This window comes from Tachysurus fulvidraco, chromosome 8 (assembly GCF_022655615.1).
Source record: "Tachysurus fulvidraco isolate hzauxx_2018 chromosome 8, HZAU_PFXX_2.0, whole genome shotgun sequence".
NCBI lineage: Eukaryota > Metazoa > Chordata > Actinopteri > Siluriformes > Bagridae > Tachysurus > Tachysurus fulvidraco.
Window position 1 is genome coordinate 2,687,257 of NC_062525.1, and position 25,000 is coordinate 2,712,256.

Genomic DNA, 25,000 nt, shown 5'->3' on the forward strand with positions numbered 1-25,000 from the left:
TTTTAAAGAAGATTTCTGCTACTTTGACCTGGATAAGTGCTTACTGAGGAGGAAACAGTGAATGAAATGCAAAGTGATGACAATATACAGTACGATTTCAGGCATGGTTAAGCAAAGAAGAACAAACACACTGAACAAATTAAGACAAAATAAAAAAAAAAAAAGAAAAAAGCGACAAGGAGTCGTTTAATTGCCGACTCTTATTTTTGAACCGAGTCGAATGATCTGACTCACTGAGAAGAACCAGAGAGGAATGTAATATTGTCATATATCCAGCTCTCTCTTCTTCTCTCTCTCACACTCTCCTGCATTTTGTAGTGTTATAACCTGGAATTTAAATGAATTTTATCTGTGATTATTTATAATAAATAAAATACAAAATATTGGCACCCCTGTTGCTGTGAAACCCCTAAATAAGTCCTGGTGTAAGACGTTACTATCAGGAGTTCACGATAAATGGAACGAAGCTGACCTTCGCGTGAATATTTATTTATACCAGGATAAACACAACCGTTCCTGGACAGAGAAGACACACACAAACAAACAGCATCATGAAGATCAAAAAGTGAGTGTATTTTTCTAGACCACTATTTACCAGCACTGAGAGTTTCTGCTCCTTTAACACACCCGAATCAACCGATCAGCTAATGAACAGCATGTGATGAGTTAAATTAGGTGTATTAATTAAATAAGAGAAAACACTCAGGTGTGTAAGACAGAGGGGTCAGAAACACTGCAATCATCACTGCATGGATATCAGTGATGATCTTACCTTGATGTATGGATCTGCTCCAGTCTCACTCTCTCTGGGCTCTTTTAACACCAGCACCTTCATCGTGTCACCTGTAGCTATTACACAAAACAATGCAATGTGACTCAGGGAGCGTGTGCATGCTTATAACCGCTTATAAGCAGTGAGTGAGCACAAGGCACATGGAACAACGCCTTAAAATAAACACATGCACAAAACTGATAACAGAGAAGTGCACAAGAGCAGTACAAGCAACACACAACATGCTCTACACAATGACTCACGATGTCGAAATGGGACTAGAAATAACGTTTCCTTCAATAATAATAATAATAATAATAATAATAATAATAATAATAATAATAATAAACCTGCAGTTCCTGCTCTTCACAAACGAGCGTTTAAAAGTTCACCTTCTCTCATTTTATACAGTATTTATATATAAAAATATGATTTAATAAATCAGTAAATATATCAAATAAACTTCCAGTGCTGGGATTGTTTATATTTTCTGGTCCTCTGTAAAGTAACACAGCTATTGACTGTTAATTTTTTTCAAAATTAAAGTTCGTTCAAATTAAAAGTACAGGTCGTAAGATACGTTATACGATTAGAATTATTTAAATAAGGTGTTATTATTTATTGTTTTATGTCTATTATTTAAATATGTTCTAAATAATCATTTATTTGTATTTCAAGACATCTTTATTTTTTATCTATCTTTCACTTATCTTTAAAAAGCAACCAGGAAGTAGAAGAGGTCAGAGTCACATTATTATTGGTTAGCTGTGTATTTTAGTCCCGCCTTTTTTATCCATGATTGGCTAGTTTTACCTTGTTTGCTGAGCTGTGATTGGCTAACAGGAAAAAGGTGACGCTGTAGGGTGGTACTACGCCCTGAAGTTTTAGATGAAATGAATGAGTCACTCGAGTTCACATTATTCTCTTAACCAAACTCACTGTATTTAAACTAACATGAATGACACTATACTTACCGGGTATTTTGACTTCGAGCGGAATTTCGATGAAAAAAATGCATTTAAATGGTTTGAGGAAAACTGGTGAGTAAACTGGCCAAATTTTTTTATTTAACGAATCAATGAATCAAACAACGAATCAATGAATCAAACAACGAATCAATGAATCAACCAATGAATCAATCACAGTGTCTAGATTAAAAATTCCACTGCACTACATATTTCTTTTTAGTATTATATTGATTACAGAAATAAAACAAAAATCAGAATTTGACAAAAAAGAAAGGAAAGACCTATTTAAATGTGTCCCACTGAAATCTCTATCTATCTATCTATCTATCTATCTATCTATCTATCTATCTATCTATCTATCTATCTATCTATCTATGTATCTGTCTGATTGTCTATCTGTCTGTCTGTTTGTCTGTCTATCTGTCTGATTGTCTATCTGTCTCACTGTCTGTCTCTCTCTCTGTCTGTCTGTCTGTCTGATTGTCTCTCTGTCTGTCTGTCTGATTGTCTATCTGTCTGTTTGTCTGCCTATCTGTCTGTCTGTTTGTCTGTCTCTCTGTCTGTCTGTCTGATTGTCTATCTGTCTGTCTGTTTGTCTGTCTCTCTGTCTGTCTGTTTGTCTGTCTGTCTGTCTGTCTGTCTGTTTGTCTGTCTATCTGTCTGATTGTCTATCTGTCTCACTGTCTCTCTCTCTCTCTGTTTGTCTGTCTATCTGTCTGATTGTCTATCTGTCTCACTGTCTGTCTCTCTCTCTCTGTCTGTCTGTCTGATTGTCTATCTGTCTGTCTGTCTGTCTCTCTGTCTGTCTGTCTGATTGTCTATCTGTCTGTCTCTCTCTGTCTGTCTGTCTGTCTGTCTGTCTGTTTGTCTGTCTGTCTGTCTGATTGTCTATCTCTCTGTCTGTTTGTCTGTCTATCTGTCTGTCTGTTTGTCTGTCTCTCTGTCTGTCTGTCTGATTGTCTATCTGTCTGTCTGTTTGTCTGTCTATCTGTCTGATTGTCTATCTGTCTCACTGTCTGTCTCTCTCTCTCTCTGTCTGTCTGTCTGATTGTCTATCTGTCTGTCTCTCTGTCTGTCTGTCTGATTGTCTATCTGTCTGTTTGTCTGCCTATCTGTCTGTCTGTTTGTCTGTCTCTCTGTCTGTCTGTCTGATTGTCTATCTGTCTGTCTGTTTGTCTGTCTCTCTGTCTGTCTGTTTGTCTGTCTGTCTGTCTGTCTGTCTGTTTGTCTGATTGTCTATCTGTCTCACTGTCTGTCTCTCTCTCTCTGTTTGTCTGTCTATCTGTCTGATTGTCTATCTGTCTCACTGTCTGTCTCTCTGTCTGTCTGTCTGTCTGATTGTCTATCTGTCTGTCTGTTTGTCTGTCTCTCTGTCTGTCTGTCTGATTGTCTATCTGTCTGTCTCTCTCTGTCTGTCTGTCTGTTTGTGTGTCTGTCTGTCTGATTGTCTATCTCTCTGTCTGTTTGTCTGTCTATCTGTCTGTCTGTTTGTCTTTCTGTCTATTTGTCTGTCTGTCTGCCTGTCCGTCTGATTGTTTATCTGTCCGTCTGTCCGTCTGATTGTCTATATGTCCGTCTGATTGTCTGTCTGTTTGTCTGTCTGTCTGTCTGTCTCTCTGTCTGTCTGTCTGTCTGTTTCTCTGTCTGTCCGACTGATTGTCTATCTGGTTGTCTAAAGTCTATGTTTTATGTTTTGCTCACATTTGGTTAGAAATTCTGTTGTCGTTGTTTTTGTTGTTTTAACTACTCCATAACACCATCCCTCCATCCATCCATCCATTTATCCGTCCATCACTCCATCCATCCGTCCATCCTTCCGTTTAATCACACCATCCATATCCCTGGTTTCTGCAGTGAACTTTAAGTAGAAGTTATCTGAGAAACGTGTGAGTCTTTCCTCAGCAGTGGTTCTGCTTGTGCACCTGAGACGTGAGACTTGAGACATGAGACGTGAGACATGACGTTCCCAGTGTAAACAGCAGTCCTGTACACTTTGGGGTTTTTTGACGCCTCTTGTGATGATTTCCGTTGTTTAGAAGAGACATGATCCTTTATTCAAATTGGTTTAAGATACAAAATGAAAGCTGTTCTAAATCTGTCTGTCTCTGCCGACGTGTCTGTCTGCCAGTGTATTCCTGTATAGCTGTCTTTCTCCTTATTTCTGTCTGTAACTGCCTACATGTCTGTCTGTGGGTCTGTCTGTCTGTCTGTCTGTCTGTGGGTCCATCTGTCTGTCTGTAGGTCCATCTGTGTATCTGTGGGTCCATCTGTGTATCTGTGGGTCCATCTGTCTGTCTGTAGGACCATCTGCCTACATGCCTGTGTATCTGTGGGTCCATCTGTCTGTCTGTGGGTCCATCTGTGTATCTGTGGGTCCATCTGCCTACATGCCTGTGTATCTGTGGGTCCATCTGTCTGTCTGTGGGTCCATCTGTGTATCTGTGGGTCCATCTGTGTATCTGTGGGTCCATCTGTCTGTCTGTAGGTCCATCTGTCTGTCTGTAGGACCATCTGCCTACATGCCTGTGTATCTGTGGGTCCATCTGTCTGTCTGTGGGTCCATCTGTGTATCTGTGGGTCCATCTGCCTACATGCCTGTGTATCTGTGGGTCCATCTGTCTGTCTGTGGGTCCATCTGTGTATCTGTGGGTCCATCTGCCTACATGCCTGTGTATCTGCATTCCTGCACCTCAGATTGTCAGTCTGCCTTCCTGCCTCCCTCTATGCCTGTCTATCTGCATTCCTGCCTCTCTGAATTTCTTTCTGCCTTCCTGACTCAGTTTGCTTGTCTTCTTTTCTATTTGTCTCTCTGTCTGTCTGCTGGTCTCTCTGCCGCTCTGTCTGTCTGCTGGTCTCTCTGTCTGTCTGCTGGTCTCTCTGTCTGTCTGCTGGTCTCTCTGCCTCTCTGTCCATCTGTCTGTCAGTAACTGAATTCTCTTACAGTTATAACTGTGTGACCGACGATGAGGATGAAGCAGATGAAAGAGTAAATGTCCAAAGTCTCTATTGTGCAGGATCAGTTGAGGACACGGCCATGAGCTGTCTTTACAAACATGTCTATCACACACACACACACACACACACACACACACACACACACACACACACACACACATACATACAGACTCTCTCTCTTACACACAATTTCACTTTCTCTCACACACATCCTTTCTCTTTCTTACACTCACACTCTCACACACCCTCACACTCTCACTCCCATACACACACACTCTCTCTCACTCACACTCACAGACACACTTTCCCATACATACATACAGTCTCACACACATATACACACAGACACGCAATCAGACACACTCTTACGCATACACACACCGTCACACTCTCACACATACTCACACACTCTTACACGTTCTGCATGGCCATAAAAGACCTTTAACTACCCCTTACTCTGATGTGTGCGTGTGTGTGTGTGCGTGTGTGTGTGCGTGTGTTTGTGCGTGCGCGTGTGTGTGTGCGCGCGTGTGTGCGCGCGTGTGTGCGTGTGTGTGTGCGTGTGTGCGCGCGTGTGTGCGTGTGCGCGTGTGTTCGTGCGCAAATTGTACTCTACCAAGTATAATGAGTTCAGAGTTCGGGTGGAGAATAACCTTCGTCTCCTGACTTTGACCTGATCCTGATTGTGAAATCAAACGTGCTGTGTGTGTGTGTCAGATCAGACATGCTGTGTGTGTGTGTGTCAGATCAGACATGCTGTGTGTGTGTGTCAGATCAGACGTGCTGTGTGTGTGTGTGTCAGATCAGACGTGCTGTGTGTGTGTGTGTCAGATCAGACGTGCTGTGTGTGTGTGTCAGATCAGACGTGCTGTGTGTGTGTGTGTCAGATCAGACGTGCTGTGTGTGTGTGTGTCAGATCAGACGTGCTGTGTGTGTGTGTGTCAGATCAGACGTGCTGTGTGTGTGTGTGTCAGATCAGACGTGCCGTGTGTGTGTGTCATATCAGACGTGCCGTGCTCTCTTTCTTTGTCTGCCTTTTGTCTGTTTGTCATTGAATCTGTCTGTCCGTCTTTCTGTCTGTCTCATTGTATATTATGTAAATAAATGATGTTTATACATCAAAGAGTCTGAGTAGAACTATAACTGTGTGTGTGTGTGTGTGTTACAGGACCACGTCCTTTGTGCTGTGCACTGTTTACGCCACAGTTATCTTCCTCGGCCGGTACTTGATGAGAGACAGACAGAAGTTGGACCTGCGTGTTCCTCTGGTCCTCTGGTCTCTCAGCCTTGCGGTGTTCAGGTGAGAGAGGAAGAGGTTGTGTCTGTTACCATAGAAACGGTAACCGGACAGGTTTACAGTTTTTAGTTTTTAGTAAAAAGACTTTTAATTCACTTTGTTTTGGGAAGCTCCAGTGTCAGAGATCACCTTGTGTCTGTAAACTAGGAAAAATACACTAACACACACACACACACACACACACACACACACACACACACACACACACACACAGAGAATACACATCACTGCTGTTCACGCATGTACATGTACACTCTGTGTGTTTGTGTCAGCAGCAGAGTGATATGTGTGTTTGTGTTCAGTGTGTGTTTGTGTTCAGTGTGTGTTTGTGTTCAGTGTGTGTGCTCAGTGTGTGTATGTTTAGTGTGTGTGTTCAGTGTGTGTAGATCCAGTGTGTGTGTGTGCAGACTGATGTGTGTGTGTATGTTCAGCATGTGTGTATGTTCAGCGTGTGTGTTCAGTGTGTGCTGAGTGTGTGTGTGTGCTGAGTGTGTGTGTGTGTGTGTGTGTGTGTGTGTGTGTGTGTGTGTGTGTGTGCTGAGTGTGTGTGTGCATGTTCAGTGTGTGTGTGCTCAGTGTGTGTATGTTCAGTGTGTGTAGATCCAGTGTGTGTGTGTGTGCAGACTGATGTGTGTGTATGTTCAGTGTGTGTGCTGAGTGTGTGTGCTGAGTGTGTGTGCTGAGTGTGTGTGTGCTGTGTGTGTGTGCTGAGTGTGTGTGTGTGTGTGTTCAGCGTGTGTGTGTGTGTGTGTGTGTGTGTGTTCAGCGTGTGTGTGTGTGTGTGTGTGGGTGTGTATGTGTGTGTTCAGCGTGTGTGTGTGTGTGTTCAGCGTGTGTGTGTGTGTGTTCAGTGTGTGTGTGTGTGTGTATGTTCAGTGTGTGTGTGTGCAGCAGACTGATGTGTGTTGTGTGTTCAGTATAATAGGATCAGTGCGTACAGGATCCTACATGCTGCACCTCCTCAGTAATGGAGGATTCAGACAGACCGTGTGTGACACCACCTTCTACAGCGCCCCCATCAGCAAGTTCTGGGCCTTCGCCTTCGTCCTCAGCAAGGTGCCCGAGCTCGGTGAGATCAAACACACACACACACACACACGCACACACACATACACACACACGACCCCAGTTTGTTTTATAGGATTGTTCTGACTTTTACATTCAGTGAGTGTCTTAGTTATGAGGTCATAATGTAAACAACTCGTCTGTTTGTTTGTTTTTCATTTGCTATTTCTTTAATTTTGTTTTAGGTGTTTTTTTTATCATTTATATATTTATTTACTTACTAATTAACATTTAAACGTATGACGAAATATAAAAAATGTGTACATAACAGATATAATTAGAGATGTACAGTAAATGTAGATTCTATCCCACATCATTGTGTGTTTTTGTTGCTGCATCAGGAGACACGGTGTTTATTGTCCTGCGTAAGCAGCGTCTGATCTTCCTGCACTGGTACCACCACATCACGGTGCTGCTGTACTCGTGGTACACCTATCAGGTGCGAGCTGCAGGAGGTTGCTGGTTCATCACCATGAACTTCACCGTGCACGCGCTCATGTACGGTTACTACGCTGCCAAAGCGGCCGGCCTTCAGCTCCCTCGAATCTGCGCCATGATCATCACCGCCCTGCAGACTCTACAGATGGCTGTGGGTCTGACGGTGCTGGCGCTGGTGTACATCTGGCAGAACGACACCGTGTGCAGGTCCACCAACAGCAACATCACCTGGGGATCACTCATGTACCTCAGCTACCTGCTGCTCTTCTCCTCCTTCTTCTACAAGTCCTACGTGAAAGGAGGAGGAAAGGAAACAGCAAAGGAGAGACGAGTTAAAGCCGAATAATCTCTCTCTTTCTCTCCTTCTCTCTCTCCCTTCTTCTTCTTCTCTCTCTCTCTCTCTCTCTCTCCGTCTCTGTCTCCTCTCTCTCTCTCTCTCTCTCTCTCTCTCTCTCTCTCTCTCTCTCTCTCTCTCTCTCTCTCTCTCTCTCTGTCTCCCTTCTCTCTCTCTCTCTCTCTCTCTCTCTCTCTCTCTCTCTCTCTTTATATATATATATATATATACACACATGTCTCGGGTGTGAACAGATCAGGTAACAGGTTTACATTGTATGTGATGTTTTCATGTCACTGCAGCCAAAGTCATTCCGAACAAAGTGGGAGAAATTGATTAGGAAGTCTGAGCGCCGTTATGATGCTCGTCAGAAAGCCACCAATAGGAGGATTACGCTACAAACACACACTACAAACTGCAAACACTATTACGCTACAAACACACACTACAAACTGCAAACACTATTACGCTACAAACACACACTACAAACTGCAAACACTATTGCGCTACAAACACACACCACAAACTGCAAACACTATTACGCTACAAACACACACTACAAACTGCAAACACTATTACGCTACAAACACACACTACAAACTGCAAACACTATTACGCTACAAACACACACTACAAACTGCAAACACTATTACGCTACAAACACACACTACAAACTGCAAACACTATTACGCTACAAACACACACTACAAACTGCAAACACTATTGCGCTACAAACACACACCACAAACTGCAAACACTATTACGCTACAAACACACACTACAAACTGCAAACACTATTACGCTACAAACACACACTACAAACTGCAAACACTATTACGCTACAAACACACACTACAAACTGCAAACACTATTACGCTACAAACACACACTACAAACTGCAAACACTATTGCGCTACAAACACACACCACAAACTGCAAACACTATTACGCTACAAACACACACTACAAACTGCAAACACTATTACGCTACAAACACACACTACATCTACAAACACACAGTAATACATAGGACTAAACACCGCCCCCTGCTGGTCTATATCAAACACTGTGACTGTCTTCTGGATCAGATTCTATGATATCTAATGGCCATCAAACACGTGTAACTCTCACATGCTTCCAAACGGACAGCCGTTACATGGTTATAATGCTTTAATGTAGTATCGCACCAGGTGTGCCGTCTAACCAGCTTCCTATGGATCTAATCTCTGACCTTTATATTGTGTATGCAGCCTGGGATCTGACCTGATATCAGACTCTCTAGCTCTGAGGTTCTGAGGTTTAAAAGCATCATTTGTATTTATTTATAATGTATATGCCCAGTTTTCTGTCCCTGTATACCCATCCATCTGTTCATTCATCCATCCATCTGCCCATCCGTCCATCCCACTATCCATCCATTAGCCCATCCGTGCATCTTTCTATCCATCCATCAGCCCATCCATCCATCTGCCCATCCATCCCTCTATCCATCCATCTGCCCATCCGTCCATCCCTCTATCCATCCATCTGCCCATCCGTCCATCTTTCTATCCATCCATCAGCCCATCCATCCATCTGCCCATCCATCCTACCCTCTATCCATCCATCTGCCCATCCGTACATCCCTCTATCCATCCATCTGCCCATCCGTCCATCCCTCTATCTGCCCATCCGTCCATCCCTCTATCTATCCATCTGCCCATCTGTCCACCCCTTTATCTATCCATCTGTCCATCCCTCAATCTATCCATCTTCCCATCCGTCCATCCCTCTATCCATCCATTTGCCTATCCGTCCATCCATCAATCCAACAGTATACCTGTCTATCTGTCCATCCATCTGCCCATCCGTCCATCCCTCTGTCCATCCATCTGCCCATCCCTCCATTCCTCTATCCATCCATCAGCCCATTTGTCCATCCCTCTATCCATCCATCTGCCCATCCGTCCACATCATTCCACATTATTGTCTCTTTTTGTTCCTGCATCAGGAGACATGGTGTTTATTATCCATTAATCCAACAGTATACCTGTCTATCTGTCCATCCCTCTATCCATCCATCAGCCCATCCTTCCATCCATCTATCCATCCATCTGCCCATCCATTTATCCATTAATCCAACAGTATACCTGTCTATCTGTCCATACATCCAGCATACCCTTCCATGAAGCCATCCATCTGTTCATCCATTCATCAATATTTTATTCCTTGAATCCAACAGTATGCCCATCCATCTGACCATCCATCCAACCATTTATCCATCCATCCACCAGTGTATATAAAAGAATGATATATATTCACACTCTATCATGTCACAGTGTTGATGACCAGGTTCCTTTTTCCTCATGTCGTCTCAGGGGGTTTTTCCTCACCGCTCTCACCTCACGCTCACTTACTGTATAAGGGATAAATGTTTAGCATGTCAGCGAGTCCAAAGACGTATTTAGAAGGTAGATGCCGACCGTAGATGGATGAATATTTCCTAATATCTGTTCATCCATCCATCCATCCATCAGTGTGTTCATCTGTCCATGTCTCTGTGTGTAATTTTAATGTAAACATAATGTGTATATTTAATGTAAACTCTGAATGACTGTATTAAACTGTAACGGTGCCTAAAACATCATGTAAAACTTTTATATTACATTTCTTTTAAAGTTAATTATGTTGAAAATATTTTCTAACAGCTGTCCAAAAGAGATTATTAAAGGTTTTAAAAACAACATGAATAAATGCCATGTTGAGTGTTTTATTAATCGAATGTGACTCGAGAGACGAGCGGAAGAATTAATTAGGTAATTCAGGTAAACTGTAAAAAGCAATCCGTTAATTAATAACCACACATACACACACATACACACACACACCACTTTGCTGTTCACACACACAACACTGCTGTTCATACACACACACACACACACACACACACACAACACTCTGCAGTTCACACACACACACACACAACACTTTGCAGTTCACACACACACACACACACACACACACCTCACTTTGCTGTTCACATACACACAAACACACACAACACTTTGCAGTTCACACACACCCCCATACACACACAAACACACATACACACACAACACTTTGCTGTTCACACACACAAACACACATACACACACAAACACACACAACACTTTGCAGTTCACACACGCACACAGCACTTTGCAGTTCACACACACACACACAACACTTTGCTGTTCACACACACACCCATACACACACAAACACACATACACACAAACACACACAACACTTTGCTGTTCACACACACACCCATACACACACACAAACACACACAACACTTTGCTGTTCACACACACACACACACACACACACACACTGAACATACACACACACCACTCTTGTGTGTAGTTATTAAGTGGTGTGAGCATCAGTTCACGTTTCATTAGACAGCCCCCTGTGACCCAGCATTCTTTTGCATTTCAATGTTGTTTTCACAAATTGATTCATCTTTTGAACGTTTAAGTAGCATCTCTGCTTTACCTCTGTGTCACAGTCATGGCCTGAACATAATGCCAGCAGGTATTCAGAGTGCTGTTAAGGACGGTCAGAGACCTTCCTCTGCTGACAGATGGTAAATGATTAGAGTTCTTCCTGATGAAATAAGAAAACATGACCCAAACTCACCAAACGTGTTACTGTTCCTCGACAAATAGCGAGGCAGAATCCAAACACTCTTGAGGACATGATCGGTTAAGGCAGATTAGAGGTAGATATGAATCTAAACTGTCACAGCTGAAAGTATGCATAGGGCTTCGTAATAGAAAAAAATACTCTAAGTCGTCGTAGGATCCGAGGCAACGACACTGGAACTACTAGAAAACCAAGTTCTACTGACTCGTATAGTTGCACAAGATGGTGGCCTGCCCTTCTACCTAGTGAAGGTTATGAAACGCTTGAACTGAAGTGTCAGAAGATCGAGGAGATAAATCTTCATGAAGGAGACTGGGGTGCAGAGAGAGGAGATGTTTGCAAGCTCCTGGATGCCTCCAGCGTCATATGATCGATGCAACCCCACCTCCAACAATTGCAGAATTGAAAAACAAATGTTTAGATCTCTTCATACAGAGACATATAGAGTATATGGCCATTATGAGCTGCTCGGTGAAAAATGTGAGGTGGAGGACGTCCTATAGCTGCTTGCCCAATCAGATGGCGTCGTCCTTCAGGCAGATGTACAGTAAGCGTGCGTTTTAGAGTTCACGGTTATGTGCGAGTGTGTAGACAACTAAAGAGAATCACTAACATACAATCTTGAATTGATCTTTATTGTCTATGTTACTGTCATTTTCAGGACAATCTCTGAGTTTTGAAGGTCTTATTGCCTTATTCTACAATTTCACCCTTGAGTATCAGGAAGAAGCAACGTGAGGTCTTGAGTTTGTTCAGAGATTAGATATTATCACATTTGTCAACCATACAGTATGTATTAATGCAGAGTGAATTGTGTCTCTGACCTCGTCTCATCAGTATAGTACAGTATACTGTAAATATCCTCACAGTATTCATGTAAACATGTTTTATGCCAGTGCTTCTAGCGCTGAACAATACAATAAAAAGAGCAGAACTGTTTTCTCTCTTCTGTGAAAATGAACAGACTTTGAATGGGATTTTGTTTAAATCCTCCTTTTTTTCCAGGCTTTTTACTTCTGGGTTATTTAAAAAAATAAATAAATTCTGAAAAATCTGCCCAGTTGTTTTTAACAGCTAACTGTTAATTGTTAAACTAATAGTGAGAATGAAAATGACTTCCTTCATGTTCATCCCCAGTGTATATGACTTCCTTTCTTCACCGTAAGATCGTAGCCATGATATTATTATATATAACTCTGATTGTGTTCAGCTGAAGGAAGTCATACACACACCGCGGATACACAAGGATAAGTCAATTAGTTTATGGTGAACTTTTTATTTTTTATCTGTTTGTAAATTCTTTTGCTGTATTTTCAGTGCTTTTATATTAAACGTTAGCTGGGATTTCAGCATGTTCATAAGACGTGCATATTTTTTCTGGGCTTTGAAATAAATACAGTTTATTTCTGTAGACAAACACAGTTTAAAACTGTACAATTGTGTGACAAAACAGTTGTAATTACAGTACTTTTCTGTACATGTTGTTTACAGTAAGAAACCTGTAGAAATACAGGAAGAATCTGCCAACCCAGCTGGCTGTATTTTACTGTAAATTTACAATGAAAGGTTTTACAGTGTAAAACCATAAAATAACAACATAGCATAACATATAACATGACATGACATGACATAAAAAACAACATAGCATATAGCATGACATGACATGACATAAAAAACAACATAACATATAACATGACATGACAAAATAAAATAACAACATAACATATAACATAACATATAACGACATGACATATAACATGACGACATGACATAAAATATCAATATAACATAACATATAACATGACATGACATAAAATAACAACATAACTTATAACATATAACATGACATGACATGACATAAAATAACAACATAACATAACATATGACATGACATAAAATAACAAAACATATAACATATAACATGACTGTAATGAGTCTGTCTGTGTTCTCCTTTGTTTCTGCCTGCTGTTAATTGTTGACCCCGCCCACCTATTTGTTACCATGGACATTTAATTGCACTCAATCTCTTCCCCAGATGCTTTGTCTTAGTCTTTTTTGTCTCCGTCTTGTGATTGGTTCTCGTTCACTATATGTACTCTGTTTTGTTCACTTCCCGGTTGTGAGTCATTGTTAGTATGTGCTGTGCTGTCTGTTTATGTCTCTGTTCCTGTTCCCTGTCCTGTTCAGTGTTCTGATCTGTTTTTGCCTGCTTGTTCGTTGTTTGTTTCCTGTTTTTTGCCCATTAAAATAGTAACTGCAAATGGATCCGCATTCGCCTGTGTCCCGCCATGACAATGACATGACATAAAATAACAACATAACATAACATGACATGACATGACATAAAATAACAACATGACACAACATACAGTATGACATGACATAAAATAACAACATAACATACAGTATAACATGACATAAAATAACAACATAACTTATAACATAACATGACATGACATAAAATAACAACATAACATATAACATAAAATGACATGACACAACATAAAATAACAACATAACATAACATAACATGACAGGACATGACATAAAATAACAACATAACATACAGTATAACATGACATAACATAACATAACATAACATACAGTATAACATGACATGACGTAAAATAACAACATAACATAACATACAGTATAACATGACATGACATAAAATAACAACATAACATAACATACAGTATAACATGACATGACGTAAAATAACAACATAACATAACATACAGTATAACATGACATGACATAAAATAACAACATAACATATAGCATAACATGACATGACATAAAATAACAACATAACATAACATGACATAACATAACATAACATACAGTGTAACATGACATGACATAAGATAACAACATAACATGACATGACATGACATGACATACAGTATGACATGACATAAAATAACAACATAACATATAACATGACATGACATGACATAAAATAACAACATAACATAACATGACATGACATGACATGACATAAAATAACAACATAACATATAACATAACATGACATGACATAAAATAACAACATAACATAACATGACATGACATAACATAAAATAACAACATAACACATAAAATAACAGGACATGACACAACATAAAATAACAACATAACATAACATGACAGGACATGACATAAAATAACAACATAACATAACATAACATGACATGACATAAAATAACAACATAACATAACATGACATGACATAACATAAAATAACAACATAACACATAAAATAACAGGACATGACACAACATAAAATAACAACATAACATAACATGACAGGACATGACATAAAATAACAACATAACATAACATGACAGGACATGACAGAAAATAACAACATAACATATAATATAACATGACATGACATAAAATAACAACATAACATATAATATAACATGACATGACATAAAATAACAACATGACATAACATACAGTATAACATGACATGACATAACATAACATACAGTATAACATGACATGACATGACATAAAATAACAACATAACATATAGCGTAACATGACATGACATAAAATAACAACATAACATGACATAACATAACACAACATAACATACAGTATAACATGACATGACATAAAATGACAAGATAACATACAGTATAACACGACATGACATAAAATAACAACATAACATATAACATAACATGACATGACATAAAATAACAACATAACATATAACATGACATGACATGACATAAAATAACAACATAACATAACATGACAGGACATGACATAAAATAACAAAACATACAGCATAACATGACATGACATGACATAACATAACATACAGTATAACATGACATGACATGACATAAAATAACAACATAACATATAGCGTAACATGACATGACATAAAATAACAACATAACATGACATAACATAACATACAGTATAACATGACATGACATACAGTATAACATGACATGACATAAAATGACAACATAACATACAGTATAACATGACATGACATAAAATAACAACATAACATATAACATAACATGACATGACATAACAGCAATGACGTTGCCATGTTCAATAAAGACCGAGACTTTCTGTTTGGAGTTCACGTCCATGTGTTTCTGAATTGCAGACGAGATTTGATATTTATTTTTTTATTATATAATTTATTATACAGTAATAAAGAGGTTCATGGTTATTTAGGCTGGATGTTTGTATGAAATAAACGACGATGGATGCCTTTGTGTTTTCTCCTTTGTTTGAGCATCTTCAAATCTCAGAAGCTTCATTATCCGAATCAGATCTCCGGCTTCTCGGCCACGTGACCTCATATTCCATGTGATGTTATTGTATTAAATTGTATTTCTGAAATTAAAAAAAGTCAATTAAAGTTTCATAGGAAACAAATAAAAAAAAGAAATAAAATTTTACAGACTGAAGTACATGAACATGTCATTAAGTAATTATTGTGGTTAACGCTTTACAGTAAAAATGTACAAAACTGTAGGTGATGTGTTTGTTAATGTGAACAACACACACTATATAGACCATTGTAATGGTGTTGTGTTCATGTTTAACATTGTAGAAATATGGATTAAAACGATTGTGTTTCTGTGTAAAAGTCTGTGTGTGTATGTGTTGAGTGTGTGTATGTGTGGTGTGTGTGTTGAGTGGTGTGTGTGTGTTGAGTGTGCGTTTTTTGTTGAGTGTGATGTGTGAGATGTGTGTGTGTGATGTGTGTGTAAGTTCAATTCAATTCAATTCAATTCAAGTTTATTTGTATAGCGCTTTTTACAATAGACATTGTCTCAAAGCAGCTTTACAGAACATAAACATAAAGCAGAAGGTAAACATAATTAATGATAAAGGAAATAACGAATAATAAAGGAAATAAGAATTAACAGAATAAAAATTCTAGATTATTATTAGATGTATATAGTTCACAGTGTGTATGTATTTATTCCCCTATGAGCGAGTCTGAGGTGACTCAGGCAGCAGTGGCGAGGAAAAACTCCCTTAAATTGGTAAAGGAAGAAACCTTGAGAGGAACCGGACTCAAGGGGGAACCCATCCTCATATGGGTGACACTGGGGGTGTGATTGTAATATACAGTCAAACAAATGTTGTATTGGTGTGAGGTTTAAGGACTTCTGATCTTCTGAGTACCACAGAGTCTAACTGGAGATGTCTCAGGATTCTTAGAGTGGGCCTCGGCTCAGTGGATGTCCAAAGGCTTCGTCCCACAGAGGACGATGGGAGCTGGTACAGTGTCTGGATGCCTCGGGATGGGTACAAAGAGAAAAGCAGTGGAAAGGGATTAACATATCTGCCGTTCATAAAAATGTGCTGGTCTGATGTACTGGTGCATCATATTATGGGATGTATTATGTGTACGCCTGACTGAAGAGATGAGTTTTTAATCTACATTTAAACTGGGAAAGTGTGTCTGAGCCCCGAACACTATCAGGAAGACTATTCCAAAGTTTGGGAGCTAAATAAGAAAACGCTCTACCACCTTTAGTAGACTTAGATATTCTGGGAACTAGCAGAAGTCCTGAGTTTTGTGATCTCAGAGAGCGTGAAGGATTGTAACGTGTTAGAAGACTAGTTAGATACATGGGAGCTAAACCATTAAGAGCCTTGTACGTAAGTAGCAGCAGTTTGTAGTCAATTCTATACTTAACAGGTAGCCAGTGTAGAGATGATAACATTGGGGTTATATGGTCATACTTTCTTGTCCTAGTGAGAACTCTGGCAGCTGCATTTTGGACTAACTGTAACCTATTTATTAAAGATGCAGGACAACCACCTAGTAATGCATTACAATAGTCCAATCTAGAGGTCATGAACGCATGAACTAGCTTCTCAGCATCAGATACAGACAGGATGTTTCTCAGCTTGGCAATGTTTCTAAGGTGGAAGAAGGCTGTTTTGGTAGTATAGGCGATATGATTTTTAAAAGACAAGTTACTGTCTAATATAACACAGAGGTCTTTCACTGTCGAGCTACTTGTAATAGTACATCCCTCTAAATGGGAGTTAAGTTGTGAGAGTTTATGTGCACTGGTTTTTGGACCTATGAGTAGTATTTCAGTCTTATCGGAGTTTAACAATAGAAAGTTGCAGCTCATCCAGTCTTTTATCTCTCTAAGGCACTGAGTTAATTTGGACACTGTGGCTATTTCATCTGGTTTTGATGAGATATATAACTGTGTGTCATCAGCATAACAATGGAAACTAATCCCATGTCTTCTAATAATGTTCCCTAATGGAAGCATGTATATAGAGAAAAGCAGAGGTCCTAGAACTGATCCTTGAGGGACCCCATAATTAACTGGTAGTAAACTGGAGGATTCACCATTTAATTCTACAAAATGGTATCGGTCAGACAGATAGGATCTAAACCAGCTTAAAGCCTGACCATGAATACCTGTGTAATATTGTAAGCGATCTAGAAGAATGTTGTGATCTATAGTGTCGAATGCAGCACTAAGGTCAAGTAGAACTAATAGTGACATACAGTCTTGGTCCGAAGCTAAGAACAAGTCGTTTGTAACTTTAACAAGTGCAGTTTCTGTGCTATGATGGGGCCTGAAACCTGACTGAAACTCTTCAAGGATGTTGCTCTCCTGTAAGAAGGAGCTCAGTTGAACAGACACAACCTTTTCAAGTATTTTAGACATAAACGGGAGGTGTGAGATAGGTCTGTAATTTGATAGTTCATTAAGTGTATGCGTGTCTGTGTGTGATGTGTGTGTAAGAGTGTGGTCAGTGTGTGTGTAATGTGTGTGTGAGAGTGTGGTGTGTGTGTGTGAGATTTGTGTGTGTGAGATTTGTTTGTGTGTGTGGTGTGTGTGTGTGTGTGTGTGTGTGTGTGTGTGTGTGTTTGTTTGTGTGTGTGTTTGTGTGTGTGTGTGTGTGGTGTACGAGCCCTTCAGCCTGACACTCAGCTCGTTTGGATTATTGACTGAAAACTGTGTTTTATTCCTCTGGTGCTTTGATCCTGGTTGGACTTTTACTTCTGGACACTGTCTAACTGTCTAACTGTCTAACTGTCTCACTGTCTCAATGTCTCACTGTCTAACTGTATAACTGTCTCACTGTCTAACTATATAACTGTCTCACTGTATAACTGTCTAACTGTATATCTGTCTCACTGTATAACTGTCTCACTGTATATCTGTCTCACTGTCTCACTGTATAACTGTCTCACTGTATAACTGTCTCACTGTATATCTGTCTCACTGTCTAACTGTATAACTGTCTCACTGCATAACTGTATAACTGTCTCACTGTATAACTGTCTCACTGTATAACTGTATAACTGTCTCACTGTATAACTGTCTAACTGTATATCTGTCTCACTGTATAACTGTCTCACTGTATAACTGTCTAACTGTATATCTGTCTCACTGTCTAACTGTATAACTGTCTCACTGCATAACTGTCTCACTGTATAACTGTCTCACTGTATAACTGTCTCACTGCATAACTGTCTCACTGTATAACTGTATATCTGTCTCACTGTCTAACTGTATATCTGTCTCACTGTATAACTGTCTCACTATATAACTGTCTCACTGTCTAACTGTCTCACAGTCTAACTGTATAACTGTATCACTGTCTCACTGTCTCACTGTCTAACTGTCTAACTGTATAACTGTCTCACTGTCTAACTGTCCAACTGTATAACTGTCTCACTGTATAACTGTCTGTCTCACTGTCTAACTGTCTCACTGTATAACTGTATATCTGTCTCACTGTCTAACTGTATATCTGTCTCACTGTATAACTGTCTCACTATATAACTGTCTCACTGTCTAACTGTCTCACAGTCTAACTGTATAACTGTATCACTGTCTAACTGTATAACTGTATCACTGTATAACTGTATCACTGTATAACTGTCTCACTGTCTAACTGTCCAACTGTATAACTGTCTCACTGTATAACTGTCTGTCTCACTGTCTAACTGTCTCACTGTATAACTGTCTCACTGTATAACTGTCTCACTGTCTCACTGTATAGCTGTCTAACTGTATAACTGTATATTTGTATAACTTTCTCACTGTATAGCTGTCTAACTGTCTCACTGTATATTTGTATAACTGTCTCACTGTATAGCTGTCTAACTGCCTCACTGTCTTAACTGTCTCACTGTATAGCTGTCTAACTGTCTCACTGTATATTTGTATAACTGTCTCACTGTATAGCTGTCTAACTGTCTAACTGTATATTTGTATAACTGTCTCACTGTATAGCTGTCTAACTGCCTCACTGTCTTAACTGTCTCACTGTATAGCTGTCTAACTGTATAACTGTCTTAACTGTCTCACTGTATAGCTGTCTAACTGTATAACTGTCTCACTGTATAACTGTATAACTGTCTCACTGTCTAACTGTATAACTGTCTCATTGTATAACTTTCTCACTGCCTAACTGTATAACTGTCTCACTGTCTAACTGTATAACTGTCTCATTGTATAACTTTCTCACTGCCTAACTGTATAACTTTCTCATTGCCTAACTTTCCCACTGTATAACTTTCTCACTGTATAACTGTCTCACTGTATAACTTTCTCACTGTATAACTGTCTCACTGTATAACTTTCTCACTGTATAACTGTCTCACTGTATAACTTTCTCACTGTATAACTTTCTCACTGTATAACTGCCTAAATGTCTAACTGAAGTGAAAAAAAAAGTCATCAGTAAACTTGTTGGCTGTGAAACCTGGTGCTCTGAGTGGGGGGAGGAGTTTTCGGGTCCGCAGTCAGAGGGCTGAAGTGAAGCGTTCTGAGAGAAAGCTGGACGTTCTGGAGGGACGCTGACAGTACGACGTGATCCTGAGGGAAGTAAGATGAGGGAATCTGGCAGAGCAGATGTTTTCTCCTGATATTGTGTGGAATAATGACACTTTGGGTGATTTTACCTGTCACTTTGCCTCTCAGCACCATCTCAGGAGCGTGGATTGTGTGAGTGTGAGAAGATCCATCATTAACCACAGCATTAACACCACTGACGCTTAAAATGGCTTTGACTGAGGATGTTAATATCTAGTGTGTGTGTGTGTGTGTGTGTGTGTGTGTGTGTGTGTGTGTGTGTGTGTGTGTGTGTGTGTGTGTGTGTGTAATTAATTTGCATATCATTATTTATTCCTTTTATAATAACCTTACGTTGCAGTTTATTTACATTATAAAGCATTTGGCTAATATCTGGGATTAAAGTGAGAGTAAATTTAAAAAATTCTTTCTTTCTTTCTTTCTTTCTTTCTTTCTTTCTTTCTTTCTTTCTTTCTTTCTTTCTTTCTTTCTTTGTACTATAGACTTTAGAACTGAAGAACTGAATGTGAAAATAAATAAATAAATAAATAAATAAACTCCCTGTATTCTGAGTGAAAGTTCAGCCGTAAGTTGGCGTCCTTGTCGGTTCGGTGGTTAATATCACACTACATTTCCTCGAGCTCGTCAGCGACAGCATCTTTATGTCGAGGTCTGAAGCAGTGAGACCGTAAGAGTTATAATTTAACCTTCTAACTCCCCACCTCACTTCCTGTCTGACCTCAGAGCTCCATGAGTACCTTACAGGCTTCATGAGGACGTGAGCGTGGAGTGAAGAAGCTCTTCCACAGTTATTTATTCACTAAACCTCAGTCTTCACTCCATCCATTCTTCTGGTCTTTATTAATGATTTATAGTTTTCTGTTTTTATCATTGTTACACTTTATCTCACTTTCTTACTGTTTTTTTTGAGTCACTGTGATAAAGGGCCGGTCCCTGTGTGTTTTAAGATCTTTAATCTTTAATCTTACATTTTTGTATTATGTTAATCTTTATATTATTCTTTATATTAAACTTTTGTTCTATGTTTATGTTGCGTAAAGCTGCTTTGAGACGATGTCAATTGTAAAATGTGCTATAGAAATAAACTAGAATTGAATTGAATTTTAGATCAACTGATGCTAATAGGCTACGCTACTAAAAGAAATAGAAATTTCGGGTCACCTCGTTATGTTTGAAAACAAAGTTGTTGTGTAGGACTTGTTGAGATCTGGATTAATGTTTGTGTAAATTTACATCGCAACCACAAACAAACAAACACAAACAAACAAACAAACAAACACATACACTGGTCCTGGCTCGGTGGTTGACCTGAAACAAAAAGTCCTGGAGAGAAAGGAACTACTGAGTTACCATCCACTGGAGGGGCGAGCCGTCCGTAACCATGGTAAACTGGTGCCCTGCGAGGTGGTAACATACCTCCTCGACAACCGACTTAATTGCCAGGGCCTTTTGTTCCACTTTGGTGTAATTCTTCTCGGCGGGGCTGAGATAGGAAGGTGCAGAGTCCTGTGTCTGAGACATCAGTGTGGATGGTGAAGGGGAAGTTGGAGTTTCTCAGGACGGGAAGGCTGACGAGTGCTTTTTCGGGCGGTAGAAAGCTTTTTCGGCAGCCTCCGTCCACCGCGATCAGCCCGGTTAGCCCTTCTCGGTGAGGTATGATGGGGCAGGCTATAGAGAAGAAGTTAGGCACAAATCTTCTGTAGTAGCCTGCCAAGCCCAGAAAGGCACATACCTGCTTCTTGGTGTTGGGGTGGCGTACTCTTTCACTGCCTGGATCTTCTTGTCCTGTGGCTGCAGCAGTCCTCTGGTGGAGTGGATTATTACACCGTCTATGTAGGTGGCTGCAAACTGTCGGTGTGGTCACGCAAGATTATGTCTCTCAGCCTCTGGAATGTCATAGGCTTCCATGGAGGCTGAACAGGAAGAGCCAGTACTGCCAATGAACTCTGGGGATGCTAAAGGCGTGGGCCGAGCATCTGGAGCCAGGGCAATCTGCCAATAACCCTTCGTGAGGTCCAGGTCAAGATAAACCAGGCCCTCCCCAGCCACTCGACTTCCAAGTGCGGGTGGTTTATTGCAGAGCTCCCAAGTGCGGGTGGTTCATTGCAGAGCTTCCAAGGGCGGGTGGTTCATTACAGAGCTTCCAAGGGCGGGTGGTTCATTGCAGAGCTTCCAAGGGCGGGTGGTTCATTGCAGAGCTCCCAATGGTGGGTGGTTCATTGCAGAGCTCCCAATGGTGGGTGGTTCATTGCAGAGCTCCCAATGGTGGGTGGTTCAGTGCAGAGCTCCCAATGGTGGGTGGTTCATTGCAGAGCTCCCAATGGTGGGTGGTTCATTGCAGAGCTCCCAATGGTGGGTGGTTCATTACAGAGCTCCCAATGGTGGGTTTTATATCACAGAGCTCCCAAGGGTGGGTGGTTTATTGCAGAGCTCCCAAGGGCGGCTGGTTTATTGCAGAGCTCCTAAGGGCGGGTGGTTAATTGCAGAGCTCCCAAGTGAGGGTGGTTCATTACAGAGCTCCCAATGGTGGGTGGTATATCGCAGAGTTCCTAAGGGCGGGTAGTTTATTGCAGAGCTCCCAAGTGCGGGTGGTTTATTGCAGAGCTCCCAAGGGCAGAAGATGCTGCAGCAACTGCTCCACAGTAAGCGGTGGTGACAGGACCTTGTCCCCTGCCTGCATTCTCCACCAGTGTAGCGTGGTGAGACGGGACACAGGAACAAAGACACAGAGGCAGGAAATGTGGAAAATATAGTGCCTTTTATTTTAATTTTGTGCAGTGAAATAGGTGCAGAGGTGAAGAGTGGATGATGTGCAGCTCTGTGTGATCGTGTAGCGGCGGGACACAGAGGCAAGGAAAGAAACCACCGTTATCATCCCGATGTCTAAATTTGCGTCCCTCTTCAGTGCTGAGCCAGCCTACTCTAGTTTTCCTTCTCCCGGAGGGTGAAGAGTTTAAAGCCACTCCTAATTGTCTCGTTCGGGTTTGGCACACTTTTGGCCACCGGCCTTGTAGCCGATTTTACCGATGCTGTCTGCGATGATGAATCGCTGCCTTTCCTTCAGCGCTGCAGAAAAAGGGGGTGTAAAGCGCTTCCCGGGTGTTTTTGTGCGCCAGTGTTCACGCCGCTGTCACAGCACACAAACACAAACAAACACACACACATGCACACACCCACACAATCTAACACATACACACACTCTAACACATACACACTCTAATACAAACACACTCTACCATTATCACACACACACACACACACACACAAAAATTCTTAACCTTTTTCTTTTGTCCTTTATGTTTTCTTTTTGTTTTTCTCTCTCTCTCTCTCTCTCTCTCTCTCTCTCTCTCTCTCTCTCTCTCTCTCTCTCTCTCTCTCTCTCTCTCTCTCTCTCTCCCTCTCTCTCCAGATACACGATGGCTGTAGAAAACCAGCACGTCTGCCCTATAAACAACTGGTAACACAGTTATGACATTCTCTCTCTCTCTAGGAAGATATGAGCACATATAGACGAGGAGAGATCAGACAGAGTGAGGAGGAGAGAGAGAAACTGACAGAGGAGAGAGAGAGAGAAATGGGCAGGTATAAAAAGAGTAGGAAAGAGAGATGAGAAGAAGAGAGAGAGAGAGAGGAGAGGAAAGAGCAGAGAGTAGAGATATAAAGTGTATATAGATGCATATTCGAAAGAGATATAGATAGAAAAGTGGGAGATGTAACCAAATATATAGAAAAATATATATCTATAATATATCCTCGTCTTACCTCTCTCTCTCTCTCCCTTTCTTTTCTCCCCCTCTCTCTTCTCTCTCTCTCTCTCTCTCTCTCTCTCTCTCTCTCTCTCTCTCTCTCTCTCTCTCTCTCTCTCTCTCTCTCTATTATGACATGTAGGAATTAATAATGATTGCTTTAATCTCACTTAATCTCTAAATTGACCTCTGACCTTTGACATGACTGCTCACCGATTTCCCGACACTGAGGCGTAAAGCAACTTTACAGAAATATAAAAAAGTTTAACATTGAATATCGATATATTTATAATGAGCCAGACTTTCTGGTGTATTCAAAATACTTCCCCATTCATCTGATACATCTGTGTTTCCTGAGCTAAAAGAAATATCAATATAAACTCGTTTGATGATGACAGCAGCCATGTGGTCACTTGTCGAGTTGGGGGGTGTTTCCTTTGTTTTGCCCAGTCGGAGGTCAGGGACGTTAAGGTGTAAAATGCACCTTACTCACAATTAGTAACTCAAAAGGCAACAGGAAATGATGACCATATAAGGAAAGTAAGACAAAAACAACAGAACACAGGGTGTACAGAGTACAAGGGGCCAACGGGGACATAATCGTTGCAGGCGTGACAAGGAACCAATCACCAATCAGCTGTCAATCATTAAACCTGATCAGGAGACATGGGGCAGTCGGGACAATGTATCTGGGGGCAAAATGTCATGTTGCAGCATCTCTGATCCTTTCATAGAAGTTGATGATGACATGAAGATGTTTCCAGAAAATGTTCCATGTCAGGAATGTTACTGGCATTACATTACCCATCAGCCCCAGCTCCACCGGTTACTTACAAAAGGGTTTGAAACACACTGACATCGAGAACAAACGGTGAACAATTAGAGGCAGGGAATTTCTGATATG

The 25,000-nt window shown here is 40.5% G+C and overlaps 3 protein-coding genes across 5 annotated transcripts in view; 2 read left to right on the forward strand and 1 right to left on the reverse strand.

Annotated features, from left to right (window-relative positions):
- uros (uroporphyrinogen III synthase) overlaps window positions 1–1,415 on the reverse strand; it is a 6,986-nt gene extending 5,571 nt beyond the window's left edge. The window contains exons 1-2 of the mRNA XM_027160986.2: window positions 1,123–1,415; window positions 773–849 (exon numbers count right to left, since the gene is read on the reverse strand). Of these exons, the coding sequence (XP_027016787.1) occupies window positions 773–835 (63 nt within the window). The 5' untranslated portion in view covers window positions 836–849; window positions 1,123–1,415. The remainder of the gene's footprint in view (window positions 1–772; window positions 850–1,122) is intronic.
- Window positions 1,416–1,645: 230 nt separating this feature from the next.
- On the forward strand, window positions 1,646–8,350 carry zgc:92749 (Elongation of very long chain fatty acids protein 6-like). The gene is made up of 4 exons (XM_027160985.2): window positions 1,646–1,812; window positions 5,864–5,995; window positions 6,910–7,061; window positions 7,399–8,350. Exons 1-4 carry the CDS (start codon window positions 1,727–1,729, stop codon window positions 7,839–7,841), a joined length of 813 nt encoding a protein of 270 aa, XP_027016786.1. The 5' UTR covers window positions 1,646–1,726; the 3' UTR covers window positions 7,842–8,350.
- An 11,917-nt stretch (window positions 8,351–20,267) lies between these two features.
- Window positions 20,268–25,000, forward strand: part of LOC113652069 (transmembrane protein 150A-like) — a 10,926-nt gene continuing 6,193 nt past the window's right edge. The window contains exons 1-2 of one of the 3 annotated variants that reach the window (XM_047816941.1): window positions 20,268–20,482; window positions 23,760–23,807. In XM_047816941.1, the coding sequence (XP_047672897.1) occupies window positions 20,418–20,482; window positions 23,760–23,807 (113 nt within the window). In that variant the 5' untranslated portion in view covers window positions 20,268–20,417. Of the gene's footprint in view, window positions 20,483–23,759; window positions 23,808–24,848; window positions 24,968–25,000 lie in introns of those variants that run through there. The other 2 variants (XM_047816939.1, XM_047816940.1) reach the window with 2 other exon arrangements.

What these genes read in the sequence shown, in the direction of transcription:
- zgc:92749 (XM_027160985.2), top strand. Translation starts at nt 1,727, where the DNA reads ATGAATGACACTATACTTACCGGGTATTTTGACTTCGAGCGGAATTTC. An exon ending in AAATGGTTTGAGGAAAACTG is followed by an intron (nt 1,813 to 5,863) that starts GTGAGTAAACTG and finishes TGTGTGTTACAG; the next exon opens with GACCACGTCCTTTGTGCTGT. An exon ending in CAGCAAGGTGCCCGAGCTCG is followed by an intron (nt 7,062 to 7,398) that starts GTGAGATCAAAC and finishes TTGCTGCATCAG; the next exon opens with GAGACACGGTGTTTATTGTC.